Source organism: Schistocerca serialis, chromosome 9, assembly GCF_023864345.2.
Source record: "Schistocerca serialis cubense isolate TAMUIC-IGC-003099 chromosome 9, iqSchSeri2.2, whole genome shotgun sequence".
NCBI classification, from domain to species: Eukaryota; Metazoa; Arthropoda; class Insecta; order Orthoptera; family Acrididae; genus Schistocerca; species Schistocerca serialis.
In genome coordinates this window covers 58,605,730-58,619,450 of record NC_064646.1, presented here as the reverse complement: position 1 = coordinate 58,619,450, position 13,721 = coordinate 58,605,730, and the positions used below count along the sequence as shown (strand labels likewise).

The 13,721-nt window shown below is 46.9% G+C and overlaps 1 protein-coding gene across 1 annotated transcript in view; it reads left to right on the top strand.

The window, feature by feature from the left end:
- LOC126419773 (retinol-binding protein pinta-like) overlaps positions 1-13,721 on the top strand; it is a 101,623-nt gene that overhangs the window by 40,190 nt on the left and 47,712 nt on the right. The window contains exon 3 of the mRNA XM_050086946.1: positions 12,594-12,852. Within this exon, the coding sequence (XP_049942903.1) occupies positions 12,594-12,852 (259 nt within the window). The remainder of the gene's footprint in view (positions 1-12,593; positions 12,853-13,721) is intronic.

Sequence of the window (13,721 nt, the reverse complement as noted above, 5' to 3'; positions counted from 1 at the left end):
TCCATCACATCTACATCTACATCTACATGATTACTCTGCAATTCACATTTAAGTGCCAGAATGAGATTTTCACTCTGCAGCGGAGTGTGCGCTGATATGAAACTTCCTGGCAGATTAAAACTGTGTGCCCGACCGAGACTCTAACTCGGGACCTTTGCCTTTCGCGGGCAAGTGCTCTACCATGTAGAGCACGTAGAGCACTTGCCCGCGAAAGGCAAAGGTCCCGAGTTCGAGTCTCGGTCGGGCACATAGTTTCAATCTGCCAGGAAGTTTCACATTTAAGTGCTTGGCAGAGGGTTCATCGAACCACAATCATACTATCTCTCTACCATTCCACTCCCGAACAGCGCGCGTTAGAAACGAACACCTAAACCTTTCTGTTCGAGCTCTGATTTCTCTTATTTTATTTTGATGATCATTCCTACCTATGTAGGCTGGGCTCAACAAAATATTTTCGCATCGGAAGAGAAAGTTGGTGGCTGAAATTTCGTAAATAGATCTCGTCGCGACGAAAAACGTCTTTGCTTTAATGACTTCCATCCCAACTCGCGTATCATATCTGCCACACTCTCTCCCCTATTACGTGATAATACAAAACGAGCTGCCCTTTTTTGCACCCTTTCGATGTCCTCCGTGAATCCCACCTGGTAAGGATCCCACAACGCGCAGGAATATTCTAACAGAGGACGAACGAGTGTAGTCTGCACACCAGTGGCCGTTCTGCCCTTCACTCGGAATTGCAACTCTAATCAGGGACAGACCTGAGGATCTTGCTGGCTACGAGAGTACCGTTGAGTCGTGAGATTTCCTTTTGTCACTACCAGCCATGACTTGACAGTATGGGAGTTTTACATCTGCATATATACTCCGCTAGCCACCAAGCGGTGTGTGGCGGAGGGCACAATTCGCACCAAAGTCATATTTTCCCCCCTCTGTTCCACTCGCGGATCGCGCGAGGGAAAAACGACTGTCTGAACGCCTCAGTACGAGCTCTAATTTCCCTTATCATTGAAAGGTGATCATTGCGGGATTTTAAAGTTGGTGGTAATAATATATGCTCTACATCCTCGGTGAAGATCGGATTTCGGAATTTAGTGAGCAGCCCCTTCCGTTTAGCGCGCCATCTGTCTGCAAGTGTGTCCCACTTCAAACTTTCTATGAGATTTATAACGCTCTCGCGATACCTAAATGTACCATTAACGAATCTTGCCGCTTTTCTTTGGATCTTCTCAGCCTCTTGAATCAGACCCAACTGATAAGGGTCCCATACAGACGATAAATACTCTAAGACTGGGCGAACTAACGTATTGTAAGCTATTTCCTTTGTTGAAGGCCTGCATCGCTTCAAGATTCTCCCAATAAGCCGCAATCTAGAGTTCGCCTTACCCGTTACTTCTGTAATCTGATCATTCCATTTGAGATCATTTCGAATAGTCACACCAAGATACTTGACGGATGTTCCAAAGACTCGGCATTTATTTTGTACTTGTACATTAATGGGGATTTTCGCCTTGTTATACGCAGTATGTTGCACTTAATAATATTGAGAGATAACTGCCAGTCATTACACCACGCATTTATTTTCTGCAAATCCTCATTGATTTGTTCACAACTTTCGTGTGACACTACTTTCCTGTAGACTACTGCATCATCGGCAAACAGTCTAATGCCGCTGTCAATACCATCAACCAGATCGTTTATGTAAATCGTGAAAAGCAGAGGACCTATTACGGTGCCCTTGGGCACACCTGAAGTTACGCTTGTTTCTGTTGAAGTCACCCCGTTCAGGGCGACATACTGCTCTCTGTCTGCTAGAAAACTTTCTATCCAACCGCATATGTTATCGGGTAGACCGTAAGCGCGCACTTTTTGTAGCAAGCGACAGTGCAGAACCGAGTCGAACGCCTTTCGAAAGTCGAGAAATATGGCATCAACCTGGGAGCCTGTTGTATATCATGCACAAAGAGGGCCAGCTGTGTCTCGCATGACCGCTGTTTCCTAAAACCGTGCTGGTTTCTGCAGATGAGCTTCTCAGAGTCTAGAAAGGTCATTATGTCTGATCACAAAATATGTTCCATGATTCTACAACAAATCGATGTCAGTGGAATTGGCCAGTTATTATGTGCATCCGATTTTTTACCCTTTTTATAGATTGATATTACCTGGGCCTTCTTCCAGTCCCGTGGAACTTTCCGCTGTTTCAATTATCTCTGATAGATGATGGATAAGAATGGTACTATATTTGTTGCATAGTCAACTTAAAATCTGATGGGGTACCGTCTGGGCCAGATGCCTTCCTGGCGTCTAAGGATCTTAACTGTTTTACAATCGCAGATACACGAAACACTACGTCAGCCATCCTTGCGTTTGTTCGATAATTGAAAGGGGGACTGGTGCTGCAGTCCTCTACCGTAAAAGAGTTTTTGAAAGCTAGGTTTAGAATCTCGGCAGACTATAGTCGTGCGGGGTAGTGCAGAACTGAATACGCTGCGACTCCATTCACCAGCAGTCCGTGCTTACCGTTGACGGCAACACTCCAGGCGTACCGATTTCTGTCGTGGTGTAAATGGCAGCCTAGCTGTGGGACAGTAATTGGCTAGCGCGGCTTCTGTTCGTCTCTGACCAATGGTACGAGGTGACAAAGAACGTTGCAGGGCGCCCTTTACTTGGTCTCGGATGGCAGCCGCAGATGCCTGGTGCCAATACAGTGGTTCTCTCTTCTGACGGTCACACACTGCCGACGAGAATCTTGGCGACTTGTGCGCCCGTCCTCACTCTCCCATGCAGTCCAGTACTGCGCCACGGTCACATTCCAATGCCCCACAAATCTGCATATTGCACGAGTCGACCAGCCTGCCAAATCGAGACGCACAATGAAGCCCCATTCGACCTCTGTCAGTTGCCTATAACACTGTCTCACGCGAGTACGCGCTATCTCCGTATTCTTTACAGTGATCTCTCAAAATTTCTCGCTGGTGGGCCCTTTTTATACTCAATCAGGTCTCGTTACAATGCTAAATACCAGTAATGCACACTGGTGGCCGTTCTACCTGTCACTTGGAATTGCAGCTCTAATCATTTACGTACCTGCCGATGGTGTGAATGGGTACGAAGTTACATTAACATGCGACCATGTATTCTGGGTCCTTCATTTTTTTTCAGGCAGTGTGCATAAAGAATGTCCCAGGAGGAGTGGTCAGTATTCATGGCCGTGGCGGGAACGCTCCCGCGAAGCAAAAAAGTGTGAGTAGGCTGTTTATGTTTTCTTATTGGCAACGTTACGTAGCGGTCTGTGTGAGAATCACTGGCTGTGCTGTGTGCAGTCTGTGGCTGGTTTGCGTTGTTGTCTGCCATTGTAGTGTTGGGCAGCGGCAGCTGGATGTGAATAGCGCGTAGCGTTGGGCGGTTGGAGGTGAGCCGCCAGCAGTGGTGGATGTGGGGAGAGAGATGGCGAAGTTTTGAAATTTGTCATGAACTGCTATATATATACACTCCTGGAAATTGAAGTAAGAACATCGTGAATTCATTGTCCCAGGAAGGGTAAACTTTATTGACACATTCCTGGGGTCAGATACATCACATGATCACACTGACAGAACCACAGGCACATAGACACAGGCAACAGAGCATGCACAATGTCGGCACTAGTACAGTGTATATCCATCTTTCGCAGCAATGCAGGCTGCTATTCTCCCATGGAGACGATCGTAGAGATGCTGGATGTAGTCCTGTGGAGCGGCTTGCCATGCCATTTCCACCTGGCGCCTCAGTTGGACCAGCGTTCGTGCTGGACGTGCAGACCGCGTGAGACGACGCTTCATCCAGTCCCAAACATGCTCAATGGGGGACAGATCCGGAGATCTTGCTGGCCAGGGTAGTTGACCTACACCTTCTAGAGCACGTTGGGTGGCACGGGATACATGCGGACGTGCACTGTCCGGTTGGAACAGCAAGTTCCCTTGCCGGTCTAGGAATGGTAGAACGATGGGTTCGATGACGGTTTGGATGTACCGTGCACTATTCAGTGTCCCCTCGACGATCGCCAGTGGTGTACGGCCAGTGTAGGAGATCGCTCCCCACACCATGATGCCGGGTGTTGGCCCTGTGTGCCTCGGTCGTATGCAGTCCTGATTGTGGCGCCCACCTGCACGGCGACAAACACGCTTACGACCATCATTGGCACCAAGGCAGAAGCGACTCTCATCGCTGAAGACGACACGTCTCCATTCGTCCCTCCATTCACGCCTGTCGCGACACCACTGGAGGCGGGCTGCACGATGTTGGGGCGTGAGCGGAAGACGGCCTAACGGTGTGCGGGACCGTAGCCCAGCTTCATGGAGACGGTTGCGAATGGTCCTCGCCGATACCCCAGTAGCAACAGTGTCCCTAATTTGCTGGGAAGTGGCGGTGCGGTCCCCTACGGCACTGCGTAGGATCCTACGGTCTTGGCGTGCATCCGTGCGTCGCTGCGGTCCGGTCCCAGGTCGACGGGCACGTGCACCTTCCGCCGACCACTGGCGACAACATCGATGTACTGTGGTGACCTCACGCCCCACGTTTTGAGCAATTCGGTGGTACGTCCACCCGGCCTCCCGCATGCCCACTATATGCCCTCGCTCAAAGTCCGTCAACTGCACATACGGTTCACGTCCACGCTGTCGCGGCATGCTACCAGTGTTAAAGACTGCGATGGAGCTCCGTATGCCACGGCAAACTGGCTGACACTGACGGCGGCGGTGCACAAATGCTGCGCAGCTAGCGCCATTCGACGGCAAACACCGCGGTTCCTGGTGTGTCCGCTGTGCCGTGCGTGTGATCATTGCTTGTACAGCCCTCTTGCAGTGTCCGGAGCAAGTATGGTGGGTCTGACACACCGGTGTCAATGTGTTCTTTTTTCCATTTCCAGGAGTGTATATATGATGACTATTAAGGTAAATACATTGTTTGTTCTCTATTAAAATCTTTCATTTGATAACTATGCCTATCAGTAGTTAGTGCCTTCCGTAGTTTGAATCTTTCATTTAGCTGGCAGTAGTGGCGCTCGCTGTATTGCAGTAGCTTGAGTAACGAAGATTTTTGTGAGGGGGGGACGTTTCAAAAGTTTAGTCAATATGGGCTCTAAAAATAGCTGTGAACACTTCCTCATCTTCGACATTGTGAAACAAATCTCCTCTACTGCAAGCCCTTTCCATTCTATATTTTGGGAGACGGCACTATGTTGTGATCAGTGACATTCATGGCAGGACATGTATCACGTACGTCAAATGTAGAGCTCAGAGTGAGAATGCGCGCGCCGCGCGGGGTTAGCCGAGCGGTCTAGGCACTGCAGTCATGGACTGTGCGGCTGGTCCCGGCGGAGGTACGAGTCCTCCCTCGGGCATGGGTGTGTGTGTTTGTCCTTAGGATAATTTAGGTTAAGTAGTGTGTAAGCTTAGGGACTGATGACCTTAGCAGTTAAGTTCCATAAGATTTCACACATAGAGTGAAGACGCGCGCGCTATTATTTTGTAAAAATCGGGCAGCATACTGTGGGAAAGTGTTACTCAACAGGTGCGGAGTATACCTGCTGGAGAGCATTTGTAATATCCGTGAGCAAGGAGGAATGAAAAATCTTTTGTACCGTGAAAGAGCTCCGGCACTAAGGAAGATGAATGTGATGTTACACACTGTTTACAGTCATGTTAATGAGAGGTCTTTGAGATAGTAATTTAAAAAGTCCTAGGAGCAATAACTTCCCATGTAACGTGTAACTTTCTATGAAAGTTTGTGGCAATATACAGAGTTAATTGGAAACAATGAACACTTTATTTAAGTAGAGAAGCAGTGTTTTGTTTTATAGTTACTTCATTTATAGAAACCGGTACGGAAGAAAGAGATTCGAAGCTGAGGAAGAACAGGGCACAGCATAGATGGACCCTCAGATAAATCACAAGAATTCTAAGGCTGAATCTCTACACCAATCTAGTAACGGGGTGTTGGCACAGCACAGATGGATCCTCAGATAAATCACAAGAATACGGTTATACCTGGTGGGGACTTCAACCTTCCCTCGATATGTTGCAAAAATACTTGTTCAAAACCAGTGGTAGGCACAAAACATCTTCCGAGAGTGTCCTACATGCTTTCTCCGAAAATTATTTCGAGCAGTTAGTCCACGAACCCTCGCGAATTGTAAATGGTTGCGAAAACACACTTGACCTCTTAGCCACAAACAATTCAGAGCTAATAGAGAGCATCATGACTGATACAGGGATTAGTGATCACAAGGTCGTTGTAGCTAGGCTCAATACCGTTTCTTCCAAATCCACCAGAAACAACAGCAAAATAATTTTATTTAAAAAAGCGGACAAAGTGTCACTGGAAGCCTTCCTAAGAGACAATCTCCATTCCTTCCGAACTCACTATGCAAATGTAGACGAGATGTGGCTCAAATTCAAAGATATAGTAGCAACAGCAATTGAGAGATTCATTCCTCATAAATTGGTAATAGATGGAACTGATCCCCCATGGTACACAAAACAGGTCCGAACGCTGTTCCAGAGGCAACGGAAAAAGCATGCGAAGTTCAGAAGAACGCGAAATCCCGAAGATTGGCTAAAATTTACAGACGCGCGAAATTCGGCACGGACTTCAATTCGAGATGCCTTTAACAGGTTCCACAACGAAACATTGTCTCGAAATTTGGTAGAAAATCCGAAGTAATCCATCGAACTACAGACCCATATCATTGACGTCGGTTTGCAGTAGGGTTTTGGAGCATATACGGTATTCAAACATTATGAATCTCCTCAAAGGGAACGATCTATTGATACATAAGCAGCATGGTTTCAGAAAACATCGTTGTTGTGCAACGCAGCTAGCTCTTTATTCGCACGAAGTAATGGCCGCTATCGACAGGGGATCTCAAGTTGATTCTGTATTTCTGGATTTCCGGAGAGCTTTTGACACCGTTCCTCACAAGCGACTTCTAATCAAGCTGCGGGCCTATGGGGTATAGTCTCAGTTGAGCGACTGGATTCGTGATTTCCTGTCAGGAAGGTCGCAGTTCGTAGTAATAGACGGCAAATCATCGAGTAAAGCTGAAGTGATATCAGGTGTTCCCCAGGGAAGCGTCCTGGGACGTCTACTGTTCCTGATCTATATAAATGACCTGGGTGACAATCTGAGCAGTTCTCTTAGGTTGTTCGCAGATGATGCTGTAATTTACCGTCTAGTAAGGTCATCCGAAGACCAGTATCAGTTGCAAAGCGATTTAGAAAAGATTGCTGTATGGTATGGCAGGTGGCAGTTGACGCTAAGTCACGAAAAGTGTGAGGTGATCCACATGAGTTCCAAAAGAAATCCGTTGGAATTCGATGACTCGATAAATAGTACAATACTCAAGGCTGTCAATTCGACTAAGTACCTGGGTGTAAAAATTACGAACAACTTCAGTTGGAAAGACCACATAGATAATATTGTGGGGAAGGCGAGCCAAAGGTTGCGTTTCATTGGCAGGACACTTAGATGATGCAACAAGTCCACTAAGAAACAGCTTACACAACACTCGTTCGTCCTCTGTTAGAATACTGCTGCGCGGTGTGGGATCCTTACCAGGTGGGATTGACGGAGGACATAGAAAGGGTGCAAAAAAGGGCAGCTCGTTTTGTATTATCACGTAATAGGGGAGAGAGTGTGGCAGATATGATACGCGAGTTGGGATGGAAGTCATTAAAGCAAAGACGTTTTTCGTCGCGGCGAGATCTATTTACGAAATTTCAGCCATCAACTTTCTCTTCCGAATGCGAAAATACACTCCTGGAAATTTAAATAAGAACACCGTGAATTCATTGTCCCAGGAAGGGTAAACTTTATTGACACATTCCTGGGGTCAGATACATCACATGATCACACTGACAGAACCACAGGCACATAGACACAGGCAACAGAGCATGCACAATGTCGGCACTAGTACAGTGTATATCCACCTTTCGCAGCAATGCAGGCTGCTATTCTCCCATGGAGACGATCGTAGAGATGCTGGATGTAGTCCTGTGGAACGGCTTGCCATGCCATTTCCACCTGGCGCCTCAGTTGGACCAACGTTCGTGCTGGACGTGCAGACCGCGTGAGACGACGCTTCATCCAGTCCCAAACATGCTCAATGGGGGACAGATCCGGAGATCTTGCTGGCCAGGGTAGTTGACTTACACCTTCTAGAGCACGTTGGGTGGCACGGGATACATGCGGACGTGCATTGTCCTGTTGGAACAACAAGTTCCCTTGCCGGTCTAGGAATGGTAGAACGATGGGTTCGATGACGGTTTGGATGTACCGTGCACTATTCAGTGTCCCCTCGACGATCACCAGTGGTGTACGGCCAGTGTAGGAGATCGCTCCCCAAACCATGATGCCGGGTGTTGGCCCTGTGTGCCTCGGTCGTATGCAGTCCTGATTGTGGCGCTCACCTGCACGGCGCCAAACACGCATACGACCATCATTGGCACCAAGGCAGAAGCGACTCTCATCGCTGAAGACGACACGTCTCCATTCGTCCCTCCATTCACGCCTGTCGCGACACCACTGGAGGCGGGCTGCACGATGTTGGGGCGTGAGCGGAAGACGGCCTAACGGTGTGCGGGACCGTAGCCCAGCTTCATGGAGACGGTTGCGAATGGTCCTCGCCGATACCCCAGGAGCAACAGTGTCCCTAATTTGCTGGGAAGTGGCGGTGCGGTCCCCTACGGCACTGCGTAGGATCCTACGGTCTTGGCGTGCATCCGTGCGTCGCTGCGGTCCGGTCCCAGGTCGACGGGCACGTGCACCTTCCGCTGACCACTGGCGACAACATCGATGTACTGTGGAGACCTCACGCCCCACGTGCTGAGCAATTCGGCGGTACGTCCACCCGGCCTCCCGCATGCCCACTATACGCCCTCGCTCAAAGTCCGTCAACTGCACATACGGTTCACGTCCACGCTGTCGCGGCATGCTACCAGTGTTAAAAGACTGCGATGGAGCTCCGTATGCCACGGCAAACTGGCTGACACCGACGGCGGCGGTGCACAAATGCTGCGCAGCTAGCGCCATTCGACGGCCAACACCGCGATTCCTGGTGTGTCTGCTGTGCCGTGCGTGTGATCATTGCTTGTACAGCCCTCTCGCAGTGTCCGGAGCAAGTATGGTGGGTCTGACACACCGGTGTCAATGTGTTCTTTTTTCCACTTCCAGGAGTGTATTTTGTCGAGCCCAAACTACATAGGTAGGAATGATCATCAAAATAAAATAAGAGAAATCAGAGCTCGAACAGAAAGGTTTAGGCGTACGTTTTTCCCGCCCGCTGTTCGGGATTGGAATGATAGGGAGATAGTATGACTGTGGTTCGATGAACCCTCTGCCAAGCACTTAAATGTGAATTACAGAGTAATCACGTAGATGTAGATGTAAGGCTGAATCTCTACACCAATCTAATGACGGGGTGTTATGGTGCCGGCGTCAGATATAGCTTCTTGGAGTAACAGGTCTAGAAAAGACGTTGCTCCAGCAATCAAAACATCGCCACACAAGATAAGTACAGCAATCATCACCCATTAAAACACACTCCATAATGATCAAAAATTTGTAGTAAACATGAACTCTAAAATCCATATCTCAATAACTACCACCACTTTTTCGTCTTCGCTACTGTGAAACACATCTCTTCTACTGAACAAGTGCTCATAATTTATTACAGGAAGAATTTTAGAGCCCATGTGTACTTTTCAATTTTTCTTGTTTATGTCTCTACTACCTCCTCTCAAAATACAGAAACCGAAGAGCTGTCAGTAGAAGAGATTTCTTTCACAGTATCGAATAAAAAGTGCTCATAGCTCTTATGGGAAGCATTTAAGAGCCTATGTTTATCAGACTTTTTTGCTTCGAATGGTCGTCCATGTCATATTCCTGAATATTCACCATTCTTCCTGGGACGCCTCGAATGCATATGGTCTGCCTCTGTAACTGAGGAGTCAGCATGCCTATTGTGATCGCTTTCTGCTTTTAAATATTTTAGCGATGACAGACGTTTATAACGTGCTGAGTTTTTTCTACTTAACATCTAGTGCATGAGGTTCAGCGAAAAACGAACGTGTTTTACTACAAAAAGATGTTTAAGACCTTAAGATGACAGTAAAGACTGTTGAAACTGGTTGTCTTGAATAAAAAGTATTTTGTGCGATCTTGGCTTTTTAATGGTTTTTACGAATGTCGAATGGTAAGTTGACTAGAATGGATCGTAGCTATTGGATAAAGTTGTGTTTCACTTATTGCTTCACGTTGTTGTGTTTTATTTATTGTTTCACGTAAACCAGTTCTTATTCTACAATGTCCTTGTATTTTAGCACTCAAGATGCCTATTTATAGCCGAAATCTGGATATGCAAGATTAATAAAAAGAAAACCAGTGGGACCGCGGTTGATTGCTGTGTTGCTATCCCTTCCTTAATTAAGAAAATTGTGTTTTTTATTTCTTTTGCCGGAATTTTATTAGTAGACAGTCATTTCTATATACAGAAAGTAATACAACATCCTCAGAAGAAGCAATGAACACAATTTCCTTATCTCTGTACCAAACATAAACATACCCTATCATATCGATATCATCTGACCTATCCTGGCCTCTCTCTCTCTTTCTTTCTTTCTTTCTTTCTTTCTCTCTCCCCCCTGCCGCCCCCCTTCCAGGCGCCTGCCTACCTTTCACCAACCCCGAGATCGTACTTACCGACACTTTGGAGGTAGTTTCATTTCATTTGTACGCATCACTAGAATAACATGAAGTTATTACTACAATTGTGTGCAAAACTGTAGTACGATAGTAGCTTTCGTTTCACTGCTAAGTACCATAACTCGATTAAACTTGGATTATACAGGGCTATTACAAATGATTGAAGCGATTTCATAAATTCACTGTAGCTCCATTCATTGACATATGGTCACGACACACTACAGATACCTAGAAAAACTCATAAAGTTTTGTTTGACTGAAGCCGCACTTCAGGTTTCTGCCGCCAGAGCGCTCGAGAGCGCAGTGAGACAAAATGGCGACAGGAGCCGAGAAAGCGTATGTCGTGCTTGAAATGCACTCACATCAGTCAGTCATAACAGTGCAACGACGCTTCAGGACGAAGTTCAACAAAGATCTACCAGCTGCTAACTCCATTCGGCGATGGTATGCGCAGTTTAAAGCTTCTGGATGCTTCTGTAAGGGGAAATCAACTGGTCGGCCTGCAGTGAGCGAAGAAACAGTTGAACGCGTGCGGGCAAGTTTCACGCGTAGCCCGCGGAAGTCGACGAATAAAGCAAGCAGGGAGCTAATCGTACCACAGCCGACGGTTTGGAAAATCTTACGGAAAAGGCTAAAGCAGAAGCCTTACCGTTTACAATTGCTACAAGCCCTGACACCCGATGACAAAGTCAAACGCTTTGAATTTTCGGCGCGGTTGCAACAGCTCACGGAAGAGGATGCGTTCAGTGCGAAACTTGTTTTCAGTGATGAAGCAACATTTTTTCTTAATGGTGAAGTGAACAGACACAATGTGCGAATCTGGGCGGTAGAGAATCCTCACGCATTCGTGCAGCAAATTCGCAATTCACCAAAAGTTAACGTGATTTGTGCAATCTCACGGTTTAAAGTTTACGGCCCCTTTTTCTTCTGCGAAAAAAACGTTACAGGACACGTGTATCTGGACATGCTGGAAAATTGGCTCATGCCACAACTGGAGACCGACAGCGCCGACTTCATCTTTCAACAGGATGGTGCTCCACCGCACTTCCATCATGATATTCGGCATTTCTTAAACAGGAGATTGGAAAACCGATGGATCGGTCGTGGTGGAGATCATGATCAGCAATTCATGTCATGGCCTCCACGCTTTCCCGACTTAACCCCATGCGATTTAAACCTCCTCTACCAAGAAACGTGCCAGAACTGCGAGCTCGCATCAACGATGCTTTCGAACTCATTGATGGGGACATGCTGCGCCGAGTGTGGGAGGAACTTGATTATCGGCTTGATGTCTGCCGAATCACTAAAGGGGCACATATCGAACATTTGTGAATGTCTAAAAAAACTTTTTTAGTTTTTGTATGTGTGTGCAAAGCATTGTGAAAATATCTCAAATAATAAAGTTATTGTAGAGCTGTGAAATCGCTTCAATCATTTGTAATAACCCTGTACATGGAGAGAACTGCTTCCGTATAGCACAGAAGATAACTGAAAGAAATACGCAATGAAATGAACAGAAATGGTTCCTTTATTCGTTTTATAATCACACTGAAGCCACCGTGATTAATTATGGTTTGCTGGGCATTTCAAACGGCGGGACATGGTTCCTAATGGGTTGTGTGGTCGCATGCTCTGCAACGTGCTCCCAACCTGCCCAAAAGTTGGATAAGGAGATCTTGTGGCAGGGCGTTCCAGTCTCAACCAGCGTGAGCGACAACTATTGGATAGTCACATGTTCCACACCCACGGGAATCATGTCATATTTTGGGTCTGCGGAACGTGACCTGAATCTAATCTAATTTAGCACATCCCTAGGATGGCGTGACTACGTCTCCCTCCCGGTTCTCCGGCAGGTTCATCAGTTACCTGCCCAAGGTGGACAAAGAAGGGCGGCGCATAACGGTTCTGCGCCTGGGCAGGCTGGACCCCAAGAAGGTGACCGCCGACTACCTATTCCGGCTGCTCTTCATGGGCGGCGACCTGTCCCTCAACGAGGACGACTCGGCCATCGTCTGCGGCGCCACAGTCATCCTAGACCTCAAGGACACCACGCTGGCGCACGCCGCCATCTTCACTCCATCCGCGGTCAAGAAATCAATGGCAGTCTACCAGGTGAGATATAAATAAAAACGTAAATGCTGATTTGTTCAAAACTGTTAATCTCCGACCGATTGCTTTCAAATTTTTACGCAACATTGCATTCTAATTTCTAATAGAGGCGTGTTGTACTATACCCATTTCTTTAACATGTAATGTAATCGTATTGAGATTCCCTATTATTAAATTTATAAAAAATTATTTATTACATATTATTAAAAAAGGTATATAAAATGTTGTGTTACTAGCGGGGGCCGTAATGTACGCGTTTTAGGTCACGCAGGCTGACGTGAGGTCTGGAACATGACAAGGAATTAGAATTCAGAAAGCGGACGTAATTCGTTTGATACGTAACTTTATTAATGATGAACGTCGCTTTTGACGGTACATATTCACAATATTATCTGTTCAGAATACATTCATACTAACTGTATATGGCGCCTTGTTAGGTCGTAGGAAATGACGTAGCTGAAGGCTATGCTAAACTGTCGTCTCTGCAAATGAGAGCGTATGTAGACAGTGAACCATCGCTAGCAAAGTCGGCTGTACAACTGGGGTGAGTGCTAGGGAGTCTCTCTCGACTAGACTTGCCGTGTGGCGGCGCTCGGTCTGCAATCACTGATAGTGGCGACACGCGGGTCCGACGTATACTAACGGACCGCGGCCGATTTAAAGGCTACCATCTAGCAAGTGCGGTGTCTGACGGTGACACCACATAAAACACATGCGTATTTGAATGCAACATCGTGTCGAAGTTGCAAAGCATTCGGTCAAACACTTTAGGAGTTTTACAGTTTGTATGTAACTACAAACGTAGATGTTCCTTTTTTAAAATGTTCATATCTCCGAATGTCCTTCTCCGATTGCTTTCAAATTTTGATACA